The 26,295-nt window shown below is 41.2% G+C and overlaps 1 protein-coding gene across 3 annotated transcripts in view; it reads right to left on the minus strand.

Moving 5' to 3' along the window:
• The window catches only part of DCAF5 (DDB1 and CUL4 associated factor 5), a 101,298-nt gene extending 75,604 nt beyond the window's left edge, over positions 1-25,694 (minus strand). The window contains exon 1 of one of the 3 annotated variants that reach the window (XM_026008462.2): positions 25,263-25,694. In XM_026008462.2, coding sequence (XP_025864247.1) covers positions 25,263-25,476 — 214 coding nt within the window. In that variant the 5' untranslated portion in view covers positions 25,477-25,694. Of the gene's footprint in view, positions 1-1,876; positions 3,030-25,262 lie in introns of those variants that run through there. The other 2 variants (XM_026008463.2, XM_026008464.2) reach the window with 2 other exon arrangements.
• Positions 25,695-26,295: the final 601 nt, after the last annotated feature.

Here is a 26,295-nt window from a genome sequence, read left to right on the forward strand (position 1 = left end):
TGCATTTCCTTAACTCTGTAAGATGCTGATGAAGCACATAAACCCAGGACTCCACCCCACTTCATCAGTAGAGATATGGTCTCTAGGCCACACACTTTTCCTCAGGAAAATGAACAGACATATAGAAATGGAATGGGATAAACACTGATATTGAAACCCTCAAAGCCACCCTATTCCTGACTTTCCAGAGACTTGGTTGTTTAAACATTTCACTTGCTACCTAAAATCCTTCTATAATGCCCCCTCCTCACCATTTTTTGTCTAACAGAAGCTGAGTTGGTTTCTAATGCTTGCAACCAAAGAACTTAGTTGTGATACTTCTAGCATACCAGTTTTCAAAGCACTCTCCTTGATGTGATCTCACTAACAGGATGGCATACAAATAACAACTAAGAAGCTGCCTGTCATAGCACAATCTAGAAGAGCCTAGCTCTCAATGAAGCCCAGTCCAGCTCTTTCCTCTGCATAACTCACAAGAGTCTTAATTAAATGATCAGTAGTGTACTGCATGAGCCAGCTCCTAAAGAATGAGACTATGTATGTTCTAAGTATCTTTTTGTATTTGCAGATGCATTAAAAATGTCTGGAAGGATAAATAACTTCTAAGTGCTAACAGTGATTTAACAGTGGTTACTATTTTCAGGGAATAGGATTAAAAGAGAGGGAAGAACAGATTGGAGGTTTTTTACCTTCATTTGATATATTTGGCACTGACTTTTTATAACAAGCCTATATTATTCTCCTAAGAAAATTTTAAGTTACAAGGGGGCAAACTCAAGCAGCAAACCACAGCAATCTCTATACCTCTTCTCCCCTCCTCCATTCTGTACAACAGCCACAAATTATATCCATATAAGGACATAGCATGCAGCTATGAAATCAGTAAATCTATAAGAACTAATTTGGAAAGATGTCCAAAGGTCTTTGTTAAGGGAAAATGTAGGGTGTAAAACAGTTTGTGTACCAAAATACATTTTGTATAAAACAAATTTATAAAAAGCTTCATGACTGAAGGAACCTTGTCAATTTTGTACACTGTGGAGTACCCAGCACCTAAATGAGTGCCCCTAAAGAGTAGATTTTGAACTCATATGCTCATACTTGCATATCTATGCTTATATTTGCCTGTCTATATGGCTATAAAAGAAATGGTTTATAGTGGACACCACCTCCAGGCTAGAGTTGGGAAACTTTAGTGTGGCAAAATACATATAACATGAAAATTTACCAATTCTAACCATTTTTAAGTATACAATTCTGTGGCATTCACTGTATTTGCACTGTTGTGCACCGATTGCCACTGCCATCCCCAGAATCTTTACATCATTCCAAACTGAAACTCTGTACCCAAAAAACAATAACTTCGCCCATCCCCAGTAACCACCACTCTACTTTCTGCCTCTATGAATATAACTGTTCTAGGTAATTCATGTAAGTAGAACCATACAATCAACAGTTGTCTTTTTTCTTCTGCCTTATTCATTTTGCATAGTATCTTAAGTTCATCCATATTGTAGCAAGTATCAGAATTCCATTCTCTTTTAAGGCTAAACAATATTCCTTTATACATTCACACCATATTTTGTTTATCCATTCATCCACTGATGGACATCTGGGTTGTTTCCACTTTTTAGCTATTGTGAATAATGTTGCTAACAATATTGGGTGTACAGATATCTGCTCAAGTCCCTGCTTTTAATTTGTTTGAGTTTATACTATTGGGAAACTTTTATATTTTAACATTTACTTTATACCTTCATGTAGTACTTGACTTTTTGCCATAAACATATTACCTTTTATAATAATTTAAAAAAAAATCAATAGAAGATACAGTGGCCAAGTCAAATTTATTTTCCCTCCCCTAGAAAGAAGTTACCTTTGCTCCTTCAGTTTCTTCTTTCTTTCATTGTTGGTCAAAATCAAATTCTGCGTCCTCCTCCAAAGTGTTTCATTGTCTACCAAACTGATCCCTTACGTGTGGCCCAGTCTCCTTTGTTTGTGATTTCCCTATTTCAATTGCATTCTCTGGCCTGGGATGGTTATCTAAATTCTACATTTTGGGGCACCTGACTGGTTCAGTCAGTGGAACATGTGACTCTTGATTTCAGGGTTGTAAGTTTGAGCCCACGTTGAGTGTAGAAATTATTTAAAAATAAAATCTTAAAAAAAAAAATTCTATGTCTCTTTTAAGTTAGAGTCATAAAAATAAAGGCTTGGGTTTTTATTGTTTCATTTTAATGAATAGTGACACATAGGAGTTTTTTTACCCTGTGTATCTATTACTACAGAATTATTTCTTTGACCCATGTCTCATCAAAAGTGTAAAATTAAAAAATAAAGAGGCCCAACATTTCTTCTACTTATCCATGTTTCTAATCTAATCTAATCTTCCTGAGCTTGAGTTTCATTAAATATAAAATGGGGATCATAACAGCTCTACCCTCAGGGTTTTACAGATTATAAAGCCAAGCACAAGATGATTAAGTAATTTACCATGGTCATAGAGTAAGTAAAGTGGTTGAGCTAAGATTTAAAAACAAAAAGTTAAGACTCTATAGCCCCCATTCTTAACCACTACTCTAGGTTGCCTGCCTTAAAAAACCAAAAATAAACCATAAATGACAATGTAGTTCATCTAATGGACAATTGAAAGGATTCACCACCTCGGTAACATACCTCAAAAATGTGTCGGTTAGAATAAAACAAGGAAGCATAGGAGTAAAAATAGAAGCTGACTGAACTGGAATAAACTGACAGACCAGGAACAGGGAGGGAGCAGGAAAAGATGGCCTGATTCAAGCAATATACAAAACTGACAATGGTTTAGTATCCAAAATATACAAAGAATTCCTACAAATCGGGCAGCCCAGGTGGCTCAACAGTTTAGCGCCACCTTCTGCCCAGGGCCTGATTCTGGAGTCCCGGGATCGAGTAACTGCTTCTCCCTCTGCCTGTGTCTGGCCTCTCTGTGTGTGTCTCTCATGAATAAATAAATAAAATCTTTAAAAAAAAAAAAAAAAAGAATTACTACAAATCAATTTTAAAACCATTAAGAAAATAAATAAATAAATAAATAAATAAATAAATAAATAAATAAAACCATTCAGAAAAGAGGCAAATATGATAATTCACAGAAGAGGAAATCCAAATAGCCAAAAAATATTACAGGCTCTCAATCTCTATAGTAATCAGGGGCATTTAAATACATTCTTTAAAAGTGGCACAAGGAAATGTACAAGAATGAATGTTCTTGTAGAATGAAGAAGTGAAGAATGTTCACTGCATCGCTGTTTATCATAGCAAAAAGCAAACCTGTAGACAACATAAATATTCATAAATATAGTACTTAATAAGTTCTACTGGAATACAAATACAAATTAAATCTAAACCAAATAGAATACCATACAGTATTAAAATGAACGAGAGATATGTGTACCAACATGAATAAATCTTAACCCAATGGTAAGTAATAGTTTCAGAAGGATATGTAAAAGATAACATTATGTATATATTTTTAAATATACAAAATAATACCATATATTGTTTGTAGATAAACACATCTAGTAATACAGGACTTCACTTATATCTGAAAAGTTTTGTTTCTTAAAAAAAAAATACAAGCAAATTTAACAAATTGTCAACATTTTGTCAAATCCAATTACTTTTTTTTCTTTTTTAATTTCAAAATAATTAACATACAGTATTATATTAGTTTCAGGTGTGTAATATAGTGATTCAACAATTCCATACATACTCAGTGCTCATCTCTCTACTTTTATGTTTATGATATTAAGGAAGTATTGTTATGTCCCTCTTATTTTAAATAAGCCCCACGCCCAACTTGGGGCCTGAATTCATGACCCTGAAATCAAGAGTCACAGGCTTTACTGGCTGAGTCAGCCAGGCGCACCAGTATTGTTACATCTCTTAAGTATAATAATGGCATTGTGGTGCTATTAAAAGAGAAAAAAAGGCTTATCAATTAATTAGAGATGCAGACTGAAATAGGTGAAATAGTATGTCTGGAATTTCCTTTAAAATATTCTAGAAAAAAAAAGGTAGGCAGTTATAGGTGATTACTAAAATGTTGGTAATTATTATAGATGAGTATACTATACATTTGTGAATGCTTGAACATTTCCATAAAACAAAACATTTTGGATTTTTAAAAGGTTCATGATAGAGGGGCGCTTGGCTGGCTCAGACAGAAAAGCATGTGACTCTTGATCTGGGGGGTTGTGAGTTTAAGCCCCACATTAGGTACACTGGATGTAGAGATTAATTAAGCAAAAAAAAAAAATTTTTTTTAAAGTTCATGATAAAAAAAAAATGAAAATAAGACTCCCCAGGATGGGCTGGAATACTCATGGCAAAGAAAGAGAACAGATGCCTCTTTATTGATTCACTCAGATCTATGGCAGGCAGCACAACCTCTCTTGAATTGGACCAGCTTTAAAAAAAAAGTTTAATAAAAAGGAAAATAATATCTACACCTATCCACTTAAAAACACAACCATTCTTACCTAAGGGTCTTCCCCCATCATCTAGACAGCATTATCTTTTAGTGTTCATTCTAGATATTCATAGGATGATTTAGTTTTGCCAAATAAAAGCTTAGTAATATAAAATGCATGGTTATTTGTAGAACGCCTTGGGATCATTTAAAATGATGTGTCCTCAGCATCTAACACAATGATGACAGCCCATGTCCATAGGAGATTGGAATCACTGAGGTAGAAATTATGGCCATGGCAGGGCCTCCTTCTTCTACTTTGCCTTAGAGGTTAGTGTCAGAAGATGCACCGTGCACCCCCTCCTACACACACGTTTCCTTAGGCAAGGTATTGAGTTCTGTGCAAAGATAACACCTTTCAACCATGTGTTGGCAAAAACCACAGTGGGTGCAAACTAGGGCATCACCCGAAATTGCTGGGCTGCTTTTAAGCCAGTAGAGAGAGCATAACAGCTATGGCCAAATCTCTGACCCCACAAAGCAAAGGTGGGCTGGTGAAACCAGGATAAATCAGTTCAGAACCCGAAAAAAACTTGATAGTTCTCTTTCTGTGAATCATCTAGTCAAATTCAAAAAAGCAGAGATGCATTATATGCTTCCATGCAGAGAGGCTGTCAGACCTGCAAATAATACAAGTGAAGAGTTTGATCCTTTAAGCTAACTCTGTGAGCCTGGCAGTTGGGTGCTTCCAGGGGGCTGGCCCCAGTCTCTCTAGGGCTTCTCCGGAGGAGCACAGGGACCTCGAAGGAAGGCAAGGCCTTTGTGCGTGGCACCATGATGAGGCAAGTGACAATCAGAGAACAGGGCTTCTAAGTCTGGTTTCCTCATGATTAACTGCTTAGCTCCAACTCATCTGAGAATCCCAAAGGAACATAGCTACTCTGATGCTGATCATTTTGGGTTGATTTAATTCTGCACTAAACTCACCGACTCATCCCAAAATGTACTATAATCACACTGTGGCAGCAGTTTTGTAGTTACAAAAAAATCTTGATATTTAAAGAGTACTCTTTCAGGGTGCCTAGGTAGCTTAGTCGTTTAAGCATCTGACTCTATCTTGGGTCAGGTCTTGATCTCAGGATCATGAGTTCAAGCCCTGTGTTGGGCTCCACACCGGGTGTGGGGCCTAATTATAAATAAGTAAATAAGTAAGTAAAGAGTACTCTTTCTCAAAGGGTACTGAGCTATAAGCAGAAACTATAAAAGTCCTCATACCATACTATAACAAAAGTAATTTAAAATCCCTCTTATTTTATACCCCCAGAAAAGCTGAGGTTCAGAAGACAAAGAATTTGTTTTGGGCTTCCTCAGAAAGTCAGCCAAGCAGAGGATGAGACTGAGAGAGCATTCCGAAACTCAGGATCAAATACTCCTGTAGCACATTATTTGAAGAGCAAGAGACTAAACCATTTAAAAGTCCATCAATGGAAGTCTGGTTAAAATGACTGTTCAGTGAAATAAACCAAACACAAAAGGACAAATACTGTATGAATCTATTTATATGAGGCAACTAGAGTAGTCAAATTCATAGTGACATAAAAGTAGATGGTGGTTGCCAGGGGTTTGTGGGGGAAGAGGGCAATGGGAAGTTGCTGTTTCATGAGAACAGTTCTTGCAAGATGAAAAAGTCAGGGGGAATGGAGAATAATCCTCACCTCTCTGAAAAAGTCCTGGAAATGGATGGTGATGATGGTTACATAACAATGTGAATGTACTTTATGCAACTGAACTATACAACTAAAAATGGTAAATTTTGTGTTATGTATATTTTACCACAATAAAAATGCAAAAAAGTTTATTGTTCATGTATGTACTATGTGTTATGATACCAAAAAAAAGGGAGGGGCATGAGGCAGTTCTGTCTCACTGACATAGAATAATCACTAAGACAAAAAAGTGGGGGGAAAAAAGGTTTTAGTTGCTGCATTAACTATTCAAAACTCTATTTTCTTTTTAAAAATGGCAGAATGATTTAGATCCAGGATTTTGGGTCTCAGCAAAAGTGGTACAATAGAAGGGCACAGGAAACACAAGCACAAGAATAAAAGTGCCTGGATGCACCATTCATGTGTCCTTGGACAAGTTATTCTACTTCTCTAACTTCAGATTTATGACTGTAAAATGAAGAAAATGCCAACTATCTCACAGGATTGTTGTGTGTATTGATATAATATATATATGTAAAAACACTTACCCAGTGTGTCATGTATTAGTTATGCATATCCCTTAAAAAGCTCTAGTTTCTTGTACTATCATTCATAAATTTGTCCTAATCTTTCCAAGTCTTGTTTTAGGTAGCATAAGAATTTAAATAGCATGACACATTTTTTTAAAGATTTATTTTAAGGGGCGCCTGGGTGGCTCAGTTGGTTAAACATCTGCCTTTGGCTCAGGTCATGATCCCAGGGTCCTAGAATCGAGCCCCACACTGGGTTCCCTGCTCTGCAGAGTGACTGCTTCTCCCCTCTCCCTCTTCCTCTCTCTCTCTCCCTTCCCCTACTCTGCCCCCACCCTCTGTGTGCGTGCCACATACCACACACACATACACACACTCTCTCTCTCTCAAATAAAATCTTTAAAAATAAAAAAAAGATTTTATTTTTAAGTAATCTCTATACCCAATGTGGGTCTCAAACTCACAACCCCAAGATCAAGAGTCACATGTTCTCCTGACTAAGCCAGCTGGCACCCTGATACATTTTAATTTAAAAAAAAAATGCAAATTCACAAATTTGTACATGAAAAGGCAGATACAAACTTGGCTAATAGAGGTCACCCCTTGGGAATAACAATTTTAGTTAATACTTTTATATTGCTGCAGGTTTTTTTTTTTTAACTTACAAAGACTAAAGAAAAATTATTCAGCCTGGCTTTCTTTTCAGCCTATTTACTCCTTTCCAGTATATATACTTGCTACTTCGTAAAGCCAAACTTATTGTGTGGACCATACCTCTCATGAGTTCTAAGAGGCAGCATCAAGATACAGAGGCAGAGGGGCAGCCCAGTGGCTCAGCGGTTTAGTGCCCCCTCAGCACAGGGCCTAATCCTGGAGACACCCAAGATCGAGTCCCACATCGGGCTCCTTGCATGGAGCCTGCTTCACCCTCTCTGCCTTTGTCTCTCTCTCTCTCTCTCTCTCTGTCTCTTGTGAATAAATAAATAAGATCTTTAAAAAAATAAAAATCAATAAAAATAAAAAAAGATACAGAGGCAGAGATGTGTGCCACACAGCCCAGCCACTTCAATGAATGGGAAATAAAGCCTGTTTTGCTATTTTTCCGAAGATGAAAATAATTAGCATTTGTACAGATATTTATTCACATACATCTTTGCTTGTAAGGTAAGGATTATATAACTTTTTCCAGATGAGGATCAGAAAGACATAATAACTTGCTAATAATCCAAGGAGTTAGGTATAGAGCCTAAAACCAAGCTGTATCCCTCCTACCAAAGCACAGAGGCCAGAACACTACTTAGAATTTTAAGTGAGTCTGTCCTACCACATGCACAGGAAAGAAAAGCATTTTTTAAATTTTTTAATTTATTTATGATAGGCACACAGTGAGAGAGAGAGAGGCAGAGACACAGGCAGAGAGAGAAGCAGGCTCCATGCACCGGGAGCCCGACGTGGGATTCGATCCCAGATCTCCAGGATCGCGTCCTGGGCCAAAGGCAGGCGCTAAACTGCTGTGCCACCCAGGGATCCCAAGAAAAGCATTTTTCATTTTGTTTCCATTTCTTTTCCTAGAGATGCCTACCTAGCATTTTGCTGGCTTTTTTTTTCTTAAGCCATTTCTAAGTGTAAAGTTTTATGGAATGAAATACATTCATTATTTTCACATTGTTCTGCAACCATTACCACCACCCATTTCCAGAACTTTTTCATCTTCCCAAACTGAAATTTGTTACCCACTAAATAATAATTCTCCATTCCTGCCTCCTCCCTGCCCTTGGCACCACAATTCTAACTCTAGAGACCCTATTTCTGTCTCTAGGAGTTCAACTACTCTATGTATCTTATATAAATGGACTCATACAAAATTTGTCCTTTTGGGGAATCCCTGGGTGGCTCGGTGGTTTGGCGCCTGCCTTTGGCCCAGGGTGCCATCCTGGAGTCCCGGGATCGAGTCCCACGTCGGGCTCCCAGCATGGAGCCTGCTTCTCCCTCTTCCTGTGTCTCTGCCTCTCTCTCTCTCTCTCTCTCTCTCTCTCTCTATGTCTATCATAAATAAATAAATCTTTAAAAAGATTTAAAAAAAACAAAATTTGTCCTTTTATGATTAGCTTATTTCATCATAATGTCTTCAAGTTTCATCCATATTGTGGCATGTGTTAGGAATTCTTTTTTAAGGCTGAATAATACTCTATTTTATGTATATGTCACCTTTTGTTTATCCATTCATCTGTTGATGGCACTTAGCTTGCTCCTACCCTTTGGCTATAGTGAGTAATGCTATTAAGAATATGAGTGTACAAATATCTGCTCAATTCCCTGCTTTCAGTTCTTTGGGGGTTTATACCCAGAAATAAGATTCCTGGATCATATGGTAATTCTGTGCTTATTCTTCTGAGGAACTGCCAAATTGTTTTCCACAGAGGCTGTGCCATTTTACATTCCCACTAACCCTGCACAAGACGTCCAATTTCTCCACATCCTCACTAACATCTGTTATTTTCTATTTTGTCTTATCTTGTTTTGTTTTTAAGTAATACCTATTCTAATGGTTTGAAATGTTTGCTGGCCTTTTTGACCTTCAAATAACAGACTAAAATGACTCTCAAGTACTTACTGAATATCTAGAAACATATCATACAGTCTGTTATTTTTCATTTATTTTTTTATTTTATATTTATCTACTCTGAAAGTCAGTAGTCAGGGGCACCTGGGTGGGCTCAGGCAGTTAAGCATTCAGCTCTTGATTTCAGTTCAGGTCCTGATCTCGGCTCAGGTCCTGATCTCAGGGGTCGTGAGCCTGAGCCTTAGTTGGGCTCTGCTGGGTGTGGAGCCTGCTTGAGAGTCTCTCTCTTTCTCTCTCTCCCTCAGCCCCTCCCTTCCCATGCTCTTACACTAAAACAAAACAAAGCAAAACAAACAAAAAAAACAATGAAAGTTCTGGTCACTCACTCCACCCAAAGAGAGTTGCCAACAGTTTATCCTTATTGGTTTGGTGTTTTACTACCAGAAGGAAATGATGTCATATATAAATTTAAGACATTTATATGCATACTCTCCTGAAATACTTACAAAAACATTAAGGGCACTAATCACCATTTATCCAAGCCTGCCATTTCTGTAATTAGGCCTATTTTAGAGGTAGATGTAGTGTGAGGTAGCACAGCATTCAAAACCACAGGCTTAGAATACAAGTGCATAGGTTCAACTCTCAATGTTGCTACCACTTACTAAGCTGGGTGTCTTCGGGCAGGTTACTTAACCTCTCCCAACTGTATCTTCTCATTTGCAAAATTGAGAAAATAACTCTACCTGTTTTATAGTGTTATGTTAGGATTAATGAAAGATCTGTGTGGAGGGCTTGGCCCATTGCCTGATACATACAGTATGAGCTACAAAAATGTTAGCCAATGATCTATTGTTTGAGCTCCAACAATAGCTAATTTAGCTAAATTTACTCTGGGCCAGGGGCTATCCTAAAGGCTTTACATTTAGTGACTCCTCTAATCCTTTTAATAATTGTATGAAGTAGGTATTGTTGCTATCCTTATTATCTAGATAAAACTACAGAAAAGCTAAATATCCTGAAGGTAGACAGCAATCAAGAGTGGGCGCTGGGATCTGAATCAGGTAATCTGGCTCCAGACTGTGTTCCTTACCATGATACAATTCAGCCTCTCAAATAAAACAGAGGCCAGGAGGCAAAGCAAATGAGTGAAACCTCCCAGAGTAAAGGGCAGACTGGAAAATATACAACCTTTTTTAAAGAACAGGCCACTACTCAGCTCTAGCCAGGTATTGCCATAGAGGAATGCAGGCTCAAGGTTGCATCATCTTTGACTTTTTCAAGAAAAGCCAGCAACCTAAGGGAAAGGCTTTAAAAAAAAAAAAAAAAAAAAGATTTTCTTTATTTTAGAAAGAGTGTGCCTGTGTGTACACAGGGGCGGGGAGGAGCAGAGGGTGAAGGAGAATCTCAAGCAAACTCCCCTTACTTGGGGCTTGATCTCATGACCCAAGCCTCAACCAGGAGCCTTAACCAACAGCCCATCCAGGCATGCTACAGACTAATGGATTTTAATGTAACAGATTATTAAAAGTTCTCTGATATGGTTTCAGATTCTACATTGCAACTAATCTTTAAGAAACTTCCACTTGTTGAATTTTAATACCATCTCAAAGAATATGCAGTTATCTGATAAGGCATTAAAATACCCTCCCCTTTTCTTTTTTTAAAGATCTTATTTATTTATTCACAAGAGACAGAGAGAGAGAAAGAAAGAGAGAGAGAGAGAGGCAGAGGGAGAAGCAGGCTCCATGCAGGGAGCCCAACATGGGATTCGATCCCAGGTTTCCAGGATCACACCCTGGGCTGAAGGCGCCGATAAACCGCTGAGCCACCCGGGCTGCCCTACTCTCCCCTTTTCTAATTACATACCTGTATAAGGCTGAATTTTCTTCATATATGTCACCTAAACCATTATTTCACAACAGATTAAATGTAAATGCCTTCAGTATGTCTTTTGTGACATTACAGAGTTGGAAAGAGGTAATAATGTTACTCCACTATTTTTTTATTTTGGAAAATAATTATTTCTCATTAAAATACTATTATGTTAATATAAGGCTTATTATATTTTTTAAAGCTATGTCTTTTTTTTTTTTTAAGATTTTATTTATTCATGATAGTAACACAGAGAGACAGAGAGGCAGAGACACAGGCAGAGACACAGGCAGAGGGAGAAGCAGGCCCCATGCAGGGAGCCCGACGTGGGAGTCGATCCCAGGTCTCCAGGATCGGGCCCTGGGCCAAAGGCAGGCGCCAAACCACTGCGCCACCCAGGGATCCCTCTTTTTTTTTTTTTTTTTAAGATTTTATTTATTTATTCATGAGACACACACAGAGAGAGGCAGAGACACAGGCAAAGAGAGAACCAAGCTCCATGCAGGGAGCCTGATGTGGGACTGGATCCTGAGACTCCAGGATCACGCCCTGAGCCAAAGGCAGGTGCTCAACTGCCAAGTCACCCAGGTGTCCCTTATTATTCTATTCTTAAATGTTTTTTAAATTTATCAGTTTTAAATTCTAATACAATAAAAACTGATAAAAATGACCTACATAAACTGGAGTTCTTTGAGGTTTTTTTTTTTTAAGATTTTTATTTATTTAGTCTTGAGAGACACAGAAAGAGAGGCAGAGACATAGTTGGAGGGAGAAGTAGACTCCATGCAGGGAGCCCGATGCAGGACTCTATCCCAAGACCCCAGGATCACGACCTGAGCCAAAGGCAGATGCCCAACCACTGAGCCACCCAGGTTCCCCAAGTTCTTTGAGGTCTTAAATGACTTTTAAGAATATAAAGAGGTCCTGAGACCAAAGAGTCTAAGAATTTTTTATTTAGACAGTGGTTCTCAACCAGGGTGATCTCCTGCCTGGACCATTTAGCAATGTCTGGAGACATTTCTGGTCATCACAATGGGGAAGGTGCTAGGCATATACTGGATAGAGGCCATGGATGCTACTAAACATGCTACAATGCACAGGACAGCCCCCATAACAAAGAATGACCCAGCCCCAAATATCAATACTGTTGAGGCTGAGAAATTCTGCTTTTGAGGAATATTCAATGACATACCAAAATAATGTTAACATTAAGTAAGAAAAAAGTTAAAAAGCAGCAGAGATGATGTAATTCCAATTAAAAAAAATTTTTTTTAAAGATTTATTTGAGAGAGAGAATGCAAGAGCACAAGCAGGAGGAGGGGTCAAGGGACAGAGAGATTGGAGGGTGGTGGGGATCTCAAGCAGACTCCCTGATGAGCAGGCCCAAGACTCCATCCCAAAACCCTGAGATTATGACCTGAGCTGAAATCAAGAGTTAGACACTTAACCAATGAGCCACCCAGGCTCCCCCACCCCCCAATTTTATTTTTAAAATATGTACATATGCATACAAAAAAGTCTAAAATATGTCCCATGTGTCAAACATGGGTCATCCTGAGTAGGTGGTATATTTCCTTTCTTTAAATATCCTTTTATTTTCTGAATTAATACATGATATTAAAAAAATTATGAATAAGTGAGAAGCCTGTCTTCTAAGTGCCCTATTCTATTGACTTGCATGATTCAACAGGAAATTCTCAATAGTAAAGTATGGAATTAGTGAAATGTCAAAGAACAAAAGCTCCTCAAATAGAGCTAGGAGAACACTAAAAAAGATTCTTGGATCTCAACATAGTAAGGATTTACAAGGAAGCTATTAAGATAGTACAATGCGTTATATAAGGTATATATACCTTATATACCAGATTATGTCCACAGATTATGTCCAGTCTCAATTCTTCTACTATACAGAACTAACCTGGACACTATGCTCTCCTGATTCTATCACAGACACCCTCTTCATTTATTTATTCTGAGTGCTTTCTGATATTTTGTTTTTTTAAAATGGAACACTACCTGCCTGACTTTTGCAAAATTCCTTGCATAAACAACATTAACAACATAATAAAGCTCTCTTTTCTCTTCTTGAGCAATTCTAAAAGGTTGAACCAATGCAGGCCAGATGCTTTTTAGTCCTTTTAGGAAGGCACACGATACCCACCCACAAGCAGGTGTAAACAGAAATGTCAACCCTGAGACTCAAGGGCTGCTTAAAGCAAGTTGCCAAACATGTAAATTTCAGTTGTTTCTTGCCAATATATGGAAGGCAAAAACACATGCCTCGGACATCTATGGCAGCTAATATCTGCACTAAACCATCAAGCATAGTTAAAACACCTAAAAAAAAAAAAAAGAAAAGAAACAACAATCCTCAGAGGCTCCAATTAGTCACTTGGCCTTAAGTAGTAACACAAAAGATAAAATTGAAATTTAGATACAAGACTTAAATGGAAATTCAGAATGAGAGAAGTTGTATAACAAGATTTTGACAGGCATCTAGATTTGCAGAAACTTCTTCCTCCTGAATAATGTTCTTGGAAAGAAACAGACTTTCCAAAGCAAGGGAAGTATAGGCAGGCTAAGAATTAAAACTGGAGACTCAGCCAGAGAGACAGTCTGCCTCTAACCTGGAAAATCTCTACTGACTCATCTCTAAAATATTGGGCACTGTCAACTTAATCAAAACAACCATGTCTAGGGACAATAAAACTACAGATAGAATGTAGTGGCAGAGGGGCATCTGGTAACTTAGTAGGTTAAGTGTCCGACTCTTGATTTCCGCTCAGGTCATGATCTCAGGATCCTGGGATCAAGCCCTGTGTTGGGCTCTACACTGAGCAGGGAGTCTGCTTGAGGATTCTCTCTCCCTCACCCTCGGTCCTTCCCCCTGCTTGCCCACACTCTCTCCTTCTAAAATAATAATAACAATAATAAAGAATTAGTGGCAGAGGAAGCCAACAAAAGAGTTGAACACTTTACCTGAGTAAAGTCCTTCAGAAACACTGAAGCTCGTGACTTCCCCTACTGAGAGACCAGATCAGAAGACCCAGATTCAGATTTTAATCCTGACTATACTACTTACTAATCGTAAACTACTGGGCAAATCACTACTTCTTTGCTTGTCTGTGTTCTTATATGTAAAATTAAAGGCTTCAATTAGATGACCATTAGTCCTTTCCAGCAATAAAATTCTATGATTCCACAGAGACAGAATGTTAGCAGTATAAGATCACAGTGACAATGGTGAAATCAGGACTCTAACCCAGATCTCTTAAATTTCTTTACTGATGTCATTTTACAACATCAAAGACGTTCTAGAGCCAACTGGCCATATACCTGAAAAACTGCAACTCCTGAAAACCCTTCCCAGGGCCAATCTATATATTTGAAGGGCCAACTTTTCCTTCAAATATATTCTGGTGCTGGACAGATAGATACTCCATAAAACTAAGCCTGTAACATGGTTTTAATATCAATATCACACCCACTTTTGGGGGAAAAAAAAAAAAAAACATACCTCAGGAAAAAAATCCCAACTCAGTAGGGAATCATTTGTCAAAACAGATTTCCTTAAAATCAACTGCAAATAATAACCCACAGGAAGACTTTTTAAAAGGGAGGGAGGAAGAATATACAAGTGAACAGTAGATGGGTAACTATAAGAGGAGGTATATACAAAGAAAGAGGTAACTTACTGGGCTCTGGACATAGCATTTTCTTAATGATTATAGCTTCCTCTCCTCCTTTCTAATAAGAAGAGTGAGGGGGACAAATGACTAACCAATCATTCTGCCTCTCAGGCTCAATCCAGTACCTTAAAAGTGGCAGCTGAAAGACCTGACAGGAGAACGGAGGCTTAATGGCTTTCTCACCAGAGGCATTCAATGGTGAATAGGAAGAGCTAAGAGAACAGGGCTTTGATTTTCCTGAGTACCAGGCAACTCAGAGGATTAAGAGTAGGGGGCCAAATAACTTATCAAACTAGGACTTTAAGAATGAAAGGAGTGCTAATAATTGTACTAGGACAATGGGGGAATTGGGATGGCCCCCCAAAAAACAGGATATATGGTCACCTTGTTATAAAGGACCCCAGCAGGCGGCAAGGTAGGCAGGGAACCTACAGAGTTACCTTGTCAACCATGTAAGATAATTTTACCTTGCTTTATCAAGGGGTATAAGCCCAGCAGAGGCAAAAACGGAAGATGGGAATCAGTCTTTCTACCAACATCTCTACCAAAATCTGTTATAAGCCTGTCAATTTCCTCAGATCCCATTTTCTCATTGATTCCTACTTGCCCCAGCCTTGCAGAATATAACTTCCATTTTCAAATTGGCCCTAATAAGAAAATAATACTCAGAGCACATGGACTTGATCTCCAATGCATATCAACTCTGCATCCTGAGAGGTATGTGATAGAATCTTGGGTATTAACACTGCAAAGTGCAATGACTGAGTAAGGTAGCAAGGAAAAGTGTGACCGTGAAGGCATGGAAGAGCAGATAACAAAAGTGACAAACTGCTGTTGTCAAGTCTTTCCCTGATTCCCTGTCTTAGGATAACTGATGTGAAGAGCAAGTGGAATCTAACCCTCCTTGTTAACCCAATCTGTGAATAATCTTGGAAATGGAATACCTTCTTTTTCACACAGAAGCAGAATGAAGTTGCTGGTGAAAGAAGTAAATTTTATTTGCAAGAATGCTATAGTTCAAGCTCATTAAGGATTAAACAGGCTTATCACCTGTCTAGGAGTCATACCTTCCTTTATGATATTTTATCTGTGGCAAAGTACTTCCAAATGACTTACCAGTGCTCTCTGGGCAAATAATCCCATGTTATATTGTTTAAACCTTCTTCCAAAAAACACTATCATTATCCATCTATGTCCTTATGAGGAGGCATCTATTTCTTTTGGCTGAAATCAGCAAATGTACTCAATCAGCATACTTTCAGCAGGTATCAAACTCAAATTACAGGCTCAATAAATACATGTATGTTGTTTGCACTTTTGGTTGGGCTAATAGAGAAGAGGAACCAAATTGGCAACCAGAATACACCCTATACCCACTCCTAAGTATATCTTACTAAAGCAGGTGAGTTTAACCCAGTGTGAAGTTATATGGTTTATGTAAGCAAGTGTGGAACACGCAAAATTTAAGGAAGAAGGAGACTTTAAATGACTGCCAAGACCAAAATCCAGGTGAAGTGATTTCTAGCACCAAAAAAAATCTGCTGGAGAAGTGAGTATGGTAGCTGTGACCAGAACTGTGTTTATTGGCTCAAAGCCTACTGATCCATCCCCACAGCTATAACCTCCTCCCTTCATTTACAAAGGGGGAAAAAAAGCAGTTAGTAAAGTATCAAGAGGGATAGCACCAAGAGAAGAAAATGTAGGGGAAGATCCTACAGAACAGTCTAAAAATTTCAGAGCAGTTAGCAGCGTATCTCTCTGCTGTTCCAGCAGACTGAGGCTGCAAATCCAGCTCCACCGCAAACTACAAAAGCCTTCACCGTCACTTAACTTCTCTAAGTTTTATGTAAAATAAGGATAATAACACTAACCCTACCTTAGAAAAGGTTCTTTTAAGTATTAAATGTGGTCATATATATAAATGGGCCTAACATATGAAATACCCCAAATAATACTTGATAAATGAATGACATGCTAAAAAATTAGCTATTTTTATTGTTAAACATTTATCTTTGTGAACAGCAATGTCTCAGTTGAACGTCGGGTGAGGCATTCTTAATATGGTGGGCACTGGGGAGCACTGTGGATTTTTGAGGGATCAGCAGATGTGAGACCATGAGAGTTAATAAGTTTTAGGAAGCTTATGTTGGGGGATCCCTGGGTGGCTCAGCGGTTTAGTGCCTGCCTTCAGCCCAGGGTGTGATCCTGGAGTCCGGGGATCGAGTCCCTCATCGGGCATGGAGCCTGCTTCTCCCTCTGCCTGTGTTTCTGCCTCTCTCTCTCTCTCTGTCTCTCATAAATAAATAAATAAAATCTTTAAAAAAAAAAAAAAGGAAGTTTATATAGGCAGTAGTAGCTAATAAGTATTAAAGCTGAAAAGAACTAAAATTTGGGAAGCAGCTAACAAAGTCCAAGATAAAAGACCAATGTAATAAAAATCTTTTTTCATCCCTCAAATTATATTTCACTTCATTTTAACCAGAAACAATGAATCCCAAAATCTACTCTTCCACTAATGCCCTACCAGTTCTCTGCATTACAGAACCCTCAGCAGTCATTGATCAATGTCCTTTCTTGATTCTTTAGCACTTAGTTATGACGATTAATACAAAACCTTCAAACACCGGTCTTTCTAGACTATAGGTAACACTGGCTATTTTCCAAGTGGCAAATAAGACATATGAAGTGCTTATTAGCAGAGAGCCTGGCACACATTATAAGCTAAAATGCATGTTAAAAAAAAAATCCTGTAATTATTAAGATTCAAGAGGCACACATAGTATGTTACCATTAAATATTTTTAGTGAATAAATAAACATAAGATACCTGTGTGGAACAAGTTAACTTCATTTACAGCAAAACTTATCATCTAAGAGGAGCAACCAGAGTTGCATATGTGCTCAGAAACTGCTAATTTTTCAGCTTTCAATTTTTAGAAGAGATCCAGAAAAAGTGAATTAGCCTATAAGAAAAAAAAAAAGAAAGAGGGGATCCCTGGGTGGCTCAGCGGTTTAGCGCCTGCCTTTGGCCCAGGGCGCGATCCTGGAGTCCCCGGATGGAGTCACGCGTCGGGCTCAGGGCATGGAGCCTGCCTCTTCCCTCTGCCTGTGACTCTGCCTCTCTCTCTCTCTCTCTCTCTCTCTCTCTCTCTCTCTATGTCTATCATAAATAAATTTAAAAAATCTTAAAAAAAAAAAAAAAGAAAGAAAGAAAGAAAGGGATCCCTGGGTGGCACAGCGGTTCAGCGCCTGCCTTTGGCCCAGGGCGCGATCCTGGAGACCCGGGATCGAATCCCACGTCGGGCTTCCGGTGCATGGAGCCTGCTTCTCCCTCTGCCTGTGTCTCTGCCTCTCTCTCTCTCTCTCTCTCTCATTAAAAAAAAAAAAAAAAGAAAGAAAGAAAGAAAAAATATAAAAAGGCAACTTAGAAACAGCATGTGCCTGGGAGCAACTGACCCTACTTGGCCAGCTGACTGCCAAAGACTAACAAGGCAGCTCTGGGCAAGTCATCTTTTGGCTTGCTCCACTCCCTTTTCCATAAAATGAAGATCTTTCCTTCTCTCTAAATCAATGAGGAAGAAAGAAAGATACAAAAAAGACTACCTAGTGCAATATTTCCCAAGCTTTAGTCAATCTTGATCAACTTTTCATTTTTGTCATATCCATGTAACACATTCACCATTATTTTTCTTTAAATGGACTTTTAAAAATTTTAATCTCACCTTAAGCAATAAATTCATTAAAAATACTTTACACGTGCTAGTTAACTTTTCCATATATAAAAATAAATGTACTATTAAAATTTAAATAGTTATTTACATATCCACAGGCAAATAGTAACCTAACACTTATAACTTAAAATCAAAATTTTATGCCACCTGTGTGGCTCAGAGGTTGAGCATCTGCCTTCGGCTCAGGTCATGATCCTGGCTCAGGTTGTGATCCCGGGATCCCACATAGGGCGCCCTGCAGGGAGCCTGCTTCTCCCTCTGCCTATGTCTCTGCCTCTCCCATGAATAAATAAATAAAATCTTTAAAAATAAATAAATAAAATCAAAATTTTAAAGAAAACAGAGAATCAAGTAAAAAAGAAATTCAATTTCACATTCACAAAGTCATCTAAGGTTAATCCTAACTGATAAATATTCAGTTCTTTTTTTTTTTTTTAGATTTTCTTTATTTACTCATGAGAGACAGAGAAAGACAGAGACATAGGTAGAGGGAGAAGCAGGCTCCCTATGGGGAGCCCAATGAGGAACTCGATCCCAGGACCCCAGGATCACAACCTGAGCCAAAAAAGCAGATGCTCAACCATTGAGCCACCCAGGTGCCCCAATATTCAGTTCTTTAATTTTAAGAGACAATACTTATAATGTAGGGGACCAAAAATTGAAAACAGAATAAATTCTTTCTTAACCTACGTAATCTTCATTTGAATTAGGACCTAGTTCCTTTAAATTTAAAAGGCTTTAATTCTACCCTTGAGTATCTAAATTCAGACTAAAACAATAAAAAGCAATTGCTTCTTTCTTGAAACCATAAAAAAGAAAAAAATTAAAATTAAGTGCTGTTTATTAACAATGGAAGTGCTCTTCGCCTGGCTCAGTGCATGAGAAGATAAATGCATCTACTTCTTAACTCATAATTCAGAAGGCAGCATCCATCTGTGTTTCAAGTCTTACTGGTCAATAAAGTTTCCCTGATCTAAATGATTCTAACTGTATTTTACAACCAAATCTATCAATAATCAGTGAATGAGTACACACTTGTGGTCCCCAGGATACATGAATGAGGGCTACTGCTCCTCTTAGGAACTCTCTGTAATTAAAAATACATTGGCATAAGTTAAGTCAGAGATGATCCTTTGAACAATACAGAACACCAATACAACTTTTTGCTGTGCTAATAATGTTTAATAAGACTGGTGGTCATCAGTTCAACCTCACTAGTTTATCTTAAAGTAAAAGCAACAAGCCTGGACATAATTCTAAATTTGCCGATCTTTGATAGGTATCAATTAGCTGACTGAAGAACATGTGGGAAAAATAATATGCATCTATAAATATCCATGTTACCTTATCCTTTTATGACACGATCTCTGTAATTTATCACAGCAATGTCCTCCAAGGGCATCCCTATGAGCCTTCTTTCTTTCCCACTAAAACTCATAAGCAAGAAGATTATTTGCTAAAGTAGAACTGCAAACCAGAAAAAAATCAAGTATCTGCAAGCCAGAGAAAAATCAAGTATCTATTAAAGTATCATAAAGCAGAGGGGGAAAATTTTTAAAAGGACCATGCACTGTTACAAATGATAAGTAAATGTTCCTAAAATACAAGCTTGAGAGCATGGTTTATACCAGATTCATCATTTCTGTTCTAATCGCTTCTGCTTTATAAACTATGCACTCAGAAACTATTTGTTGAACCAATTAATAGACCAAAGGATAAAATTCAATACCTTCACAGCAATGGATTATCAGTAAATAGAAAAGCCCAGAAGAAAATCCAACAATTGACTCCCTAATCATCTTATTGAAATGTATGTACTATGAAAGCTTTTTCAAGTCAGAAATCTGCCCTACCACTGGCCATATTTTTCCTGATAAACTAACCACTGGACCAACAAATCCATTCTACATAAACACATGGGAAGTTCTAGTAAGTTAGACTTTATTCCACTGGCTAAAGCCAAACACTCTACCTGTAGATAGATTAATTTATTTACAAATCAATTGATTCCATAAAATTGATAGAACTGGTGAATGGGAAACAGGAAATGATCACTAATTAATAGGTTCAAATTGAGCATATGGTTACTATCACAGCCAGAATTTGATGCTTAAAAATATACTTTGATGACAATACTGGGGTTAAGCTTATTTACAAAGCCAACTTTAACAGTCATCTCATTAAGATCTTTCTCAATTTTTCACATTGCACTGTGCTATGTGCAAATAAGTGTTAGATACTGAACATGTCAATCTCCTAAAACCTTTGGTGAAGTTCAAGCTAAATAACAATACTAAGGGTTGCAGCAGAGGCATGGCAAACAGAGCAAAACCACAAGGTAGGCCCTGATGCTATGAACTTTACAAGTGTTATTTCATGCAGTCCTCATCACAACCCTGTGGGGTATTACTGCCCTTATATAGCTGAGAGTGAGTGACTTAGCAGAGGTAACCCAGTTAGCAAGTAGTTGAGTTGATACTCATCCCCAGGCAGCCTGACTCAAGAATTCATGCTATTAATTTCTATCTAACTTATGATAATAAAGTCAGAGACCCATATGAAATAGAAATCAGACTACATGGTTATCTCAGTTATAAATAGTATGACCAAGTAAGTATAGTTAAATGCTTCTCCCCATTCACAACTCCTATTAGCTAACACTCCAAAACAGTAGTTACTGATGCTACTTGAAAAGCTTCTAAAGGTGCTTTTCCTACATTTAGTCATAAGCATCAAGAAAGAGATCATAATCTCTCACTGAAACCCAAAACTTCATACTAATGGGCTATTAATCTGCTAGCTCTACAAGTTCTAATATCAATTAGTCTTAAATATCAATTCAGGGAAAATAATATTATTAGATGCATTAGATGCAAGACTTAAAGGGTAAAACTAGGATATCCCTCAAATAACATGTTCTAGCATAAATTCCTTGATGTTGGTAGGATCTCTTATGAGTAGCACTTTAACATATATTGTGCCTTCTCATTCCACATGAAAAAGTCACAAAACTATCCTGTCTGCCCTATTTGCATAGGTCTGTTACCAAAACTGTAAGAACAAGTGTCAGCTAATAATAATATCACAAGTTAAAAGCACAAAAGGGAAAGAAAACAAGCTCAGCACTTTCTCTGGGAGATTTGGCACTCAGTTCAGCATACAACCTAAACTACCTAATGTAGTTCTCATAAGAGCCCTTCAGGTAAGTGCTGGTACATCTGGAAACAGACTCAGAGGCTTAGCAACTTGACTAAAAGGTCACACATTAAACACAGCAGTGATTTCAACCATTTGTATTCCATACCACACTGCCTTATAGGATATCACAGTAATGCCCTTTTCTGATCAACAATAAAGAAAAATGCTTTTTAAGTTAAAATATTTTTATGTTCTAAATATGAGAAAACCATCCTCCCACTTGTTGCTATCTCAGTCTCACTGCCCATTAGAACACCTTTTCTCCTTCCTGATTTTCTCTGGTTTACTCTTAATATCTGCTGGCCTCATTGAGCCCTGGGAAAGGGGCTAGCTGTTAGAACAAAACAGCAATGATGTATTCTTAGCAAATCGCATTTTATAAGGCCACAGGAACCACCCAAATATCTCTGCCCTAGGTCTAATTTAATTTTATCAAATAGTTATGTGTCAGTTACAAGAAATGTGAGCCTGCCCAAACAATTAGGAAATGAAAACAGTGAACAAACCATGAATACACTATCATTTTAATCACCACTTTTTTTTTCCTTTTTTTTTTTTTTAAGAATTTATTCATTTATTCATGAGAGACAGAGAGAGAGAAGGAGAGGGGCAGAGACACAGGCAGAGGAAGAAGCAGGCTCCATGCAGGGAGCCTAATGTGGGACTCAATCCCAGGACTCCAGGATCACACCCTGGGCAGAAAGGCAGATGCCAAACCGCTGAGCCACCCAGGGATCTCCCAAACACCACTTCTAAAGTCTTTAACCAATCTAGACAAGATATAAGAACAACAACAAAATGATAAAAGTAATCTTGTTACCATCCCAGAGTCTGGCCTCCCACCACATTATTGTGAAATATTAGGGATGGATAGCATTAGGCTCAAAACATTAAGAGCCTCTCCCCTCAGGTGTTAACTGCTAAAGAAAACGATAGATAAGAAAAAATGTAAACCTGACACTTTAAATAGTTTTAAATTGGGTAAGATTATTGAAGGACTTCTCAGAACAATATTTAATTAACTTTAACAAGTTAAGGTGTATTTGACTCCCAGAGGGGGCTTCCTTATCTGAAGCAAACAGGAGGAACTTTCTGTTAGCATAAGTTGTACTGATAATGGAAGGTGAATAGCTAAAAAGGCTTTTAACCAAAAGTCTATGATCAGGAAATAAATAAGAAAAGCTAAGTGTATCTGAGCTAAACTTGAGGGGGGGGGGGGTTGGTAGCAGGAGCCTGCTACATGGACTAGGAGGAGTAGATAGGAAACAGGAAGGACCGAGGTAGAGGAAGTGGGAGGGGAAGAAGGGGGAGTAAGGAGCAAAGAAGACTGAAACCCAGAAAGTAATGATGGAGATGGGCAACTCAGGCTTAGAAAAATAAGGGAATAGATGCCTAAAATGGGGTTTCCCGGAGCCTGCCCTGTGGAAAGGACTCTCCTTTTCTACAGACTACAATTAAGATAAAGGAAATTAACTGGCCAAGACTAGACAAAATGGGGTTCATTTGAGAGACAGGGGAAGATCCTGCACAAGGATAACTTATTGAGAAGGGAGGACACATTATGGTGTCTTTTAGAAAGTGTTAACTTAAAATGGGTGAATTGTACGGCAGGTGAATGATTATCTTAAATAAATCTTGTTATTTTTTTTTTTAAAGTGTTAAGCTGGGCAACGCACCACTGTACTTAACGATTTAATTCCCATGATTAGTTCAGCCTATTAAATGAGTAACCCCCCCAATCCCCTCACCCAGGAGGGAGAGTTTACTTGTGTCTGGGGACATCTCTGTTGGAAACAGATCCGTCGGAAAGGAGACTAGAATATAAAGAATACAGAAGGGGGGGGGGGACGGGACCGTGAGCTCTTTAAAGAGATCTTCCCCCATTTTTCCCTTTGGAATTTTCGGCAGTGTCGGGGAAAGAGGCTTTTGTTTGGGGGTGGTATGCCTTGAAGTAGAATATCAGGTTTCTTCAGGGGGGATGATCTCCGGCCAAAATCTACCTAAGTCAAAGAGAAAATGATCTAGGGTAGAAAAGGGCAAGCCGGGTCTGGAGAAACCCCAGGAGGCTGATTCGTGAAACGATCACACCCGTCTCCTCTCCGCTACCCCTCAACCGGACTGCTCGCCCGTGCCACTTCCGACTGCTAACTCGCGAGGAACACCGAGGCTGTGCCGTGATCCCAGAAGTTTCTGGCCAGCCGCCCACTGACGTAAATTAGGAAACCATTCGGGGGCTGGCCGGGGTGAAGCGGAGCGCCACGTTCAGCGCGGGGCTCCCGCTTCCCTCCCTCTCAATGCAGGAAAAGGGACCCGCGCAGGGTGGGAGGCGAGCGGGAACGCCAGATCGGCCGGCGGCGCCCTCCTCCCCTCCGCCCGCCTTCGCCGAGCCGCCCCCAGCGGACCGCATCCCCGCCGGGGCCCCGAGACCCCCGGGGGGGGGGGAGGAGGAGGAGGGCGGCGGCAGCGAGCGCCCCCACCCGCGGCAGGCGCACCTCCCCCGGGGCAGCTGTCGCCGCGGCCCGCCCGCCCGCCCGGCCCGGGCCTCCCCGGGAGCAATAGGCTATCGATTCAGCGGCCTGTCGCTAGGAGCCCCGGGAGAGCGAGGCCTACACCGCCCGGCCGGAGCCCCGGCCTCGATTTCGCCACTTTCCCCACACCAGAGGGGGAGCCCGGGGGCAGCCGAGCCCAGCTGGGCGGGAGGAAGGAGGCGCGGAGCCCACCTGCCACGGCAGCGGCCGGCCAAGGGGGCGCAGCCAACAAGTCCCCCGAGGGTCGCCCACCCCCCGCCTCCCAAGTTGCGCATTCGAGTTCAGGCCGGTGCCCCTTTGCCTCCTGAGCCCTCGGCGCTGCCCACAGCGTGAGGAAAACACGACGCGGAAGAGGCCACCACAGCGAAGGGAGATGGAGCAGGGCCCCTCAGGGCGCCGAGGGGGCGGCCCGCAGCGGCTCCGCTCCTCGCCCACCTCAGCCAGGCCGCCGACCCCGCGGCGACCCGCCCTGTCACCGCCCGGCCCCGGCCCCAAGGCCCCCTCCTCCCGGACGCCGGCGCCAGGGACTCGGGCGCGCCTCGGCCGCGGCCTCCTCCTCCTCCTCCTCCCCGCTCCAAGCCCCAAAATGCCCCCCGCACCTTTTAAAGTACACGGAGGAAGAGTTTCCCATCAAACTTTGTCGGGCGGTAATCTCGCCCCCACCCCCCTCCCCGACCCACACTTCCAGGGCCGTCATCCCGGAGGGATCACTCTGCACTTGGGATAAAGCGAACTGAGGACCTGTCAACCATTTTAGGTTTTTTTTTTTTTTCTTACCAGAAGACATCCTCTCCCCCAACCCCTCCCTCCCCCCTGCAAGGGCTTGAATTTGACACCGAACCTTCCCACCGCGGAAGGGGGGGGACTGAGGAGGGACGGGGTGGGGACGGAGGGCAGCAGGAGGGTGGCGAGGGGGAGAGCGAGAGGGGAGGCTGGAAGGGGACCCGGAGGCGCGGCGCGGCGCGGCGCGGGGGAAGGGGGTTGATTTACCTGAGACCAGCCACTGGCCTCCATTGTTGGAGAATTCAATGGCATTGACACAGCCGAAGTGGCCGAGGAGGTCCTTCTTGTAGAGGTTTCTGCAGCCCCGCAGGCGTCTCCTCTGAAAGTCCTGAGTGAGCAGGGGGTCCCCATGCAAGCCCCGCTGGGACAAGAAGCCCACCACTGACCTCATGCTGCCCCCCAGGCCAGCTCTCCTCTTCATGCTGGAACCGCCGCCGCCGCCGCTCGCGCCGCCGCCCCTCCCTCGGCCTCACGCGCGGCCGCCGCTCCCCCCCCCCCGGCCCTCCCCCCGCGCTGCGATCCGGATGGTTCTTTAACCAGCCATGGCAGACGGAGCGAGGTGTGCAGACGCTCGGTGGCGTTCGCGGCTTCCTGAGGGTCCGCTCCCTCCCTTCCCCCCCGCCAGGCTCCTCCCTCTCCTTCTCCGCCTCCTCCAGCAGCTGATCCTCAGCTGCGGCCGCGCTTCCGCGACGCGCGGCCCTTCCGCCGGCCGCCGGTGCCGGGCGAACGCGGGCGGCGGCTGCCCCTCCCCCGCCGCGGGCTGCTGCCGGCCGGAAGACCGCGGGCGGCTGGCCTGGAGACCGCGGGCGGCGGCGCGGCTCCCCCGCCCCGCGCTCGGGGAAGTTGAGGGCGCGTAACCACCGGAGCGGCGGCGGGCTGCGGGCTCGCCCTCCTCCCGCGGCCGCCGGCGCCCTCCGCGCCTCCCGCGGGCCCGCCGCCGGGACGAGGCCGCTCCCCGCTCCTGCTCTATGTCTTTTTTTTTTTAATTAATTAATTATTTTATTTAATTTATTTATGTATGTATGTATGTATGTATGTATTTACCGGTGGGGAGGATGCAGCCCGGGGTGGCGGAGGGTGGACGGACAGGCTCTGGTCGCCCTCCCCCAGTTCGTCTCATCCTGGGGCCGCCCGAGCCCCGTCCAAGGGAAGGGAGCCGGGACTTAGGACGGGCCCCGGGGTAAGGCCGCCGGGAGGGTTGGTGAGTGCACCCGCCCCCCCCCCCCCTTCAGGTCTCCCT

The sequence above is a fragment of the Vulpes vulpes genome, chromosome 6 (assembly GCF_048418805.1).
Source record: "Vulpes vulpes isolate BD-2025 chromosome 6, VulVul3, whole genome shotgun sequence".
NCBI classification, from domain to species: domain Eukaryota; kingdom Metazoa; phylum Chordata; class Mammalia; order Carnivora; family Canidae; genus Vulpes; species Vulpes vulpes.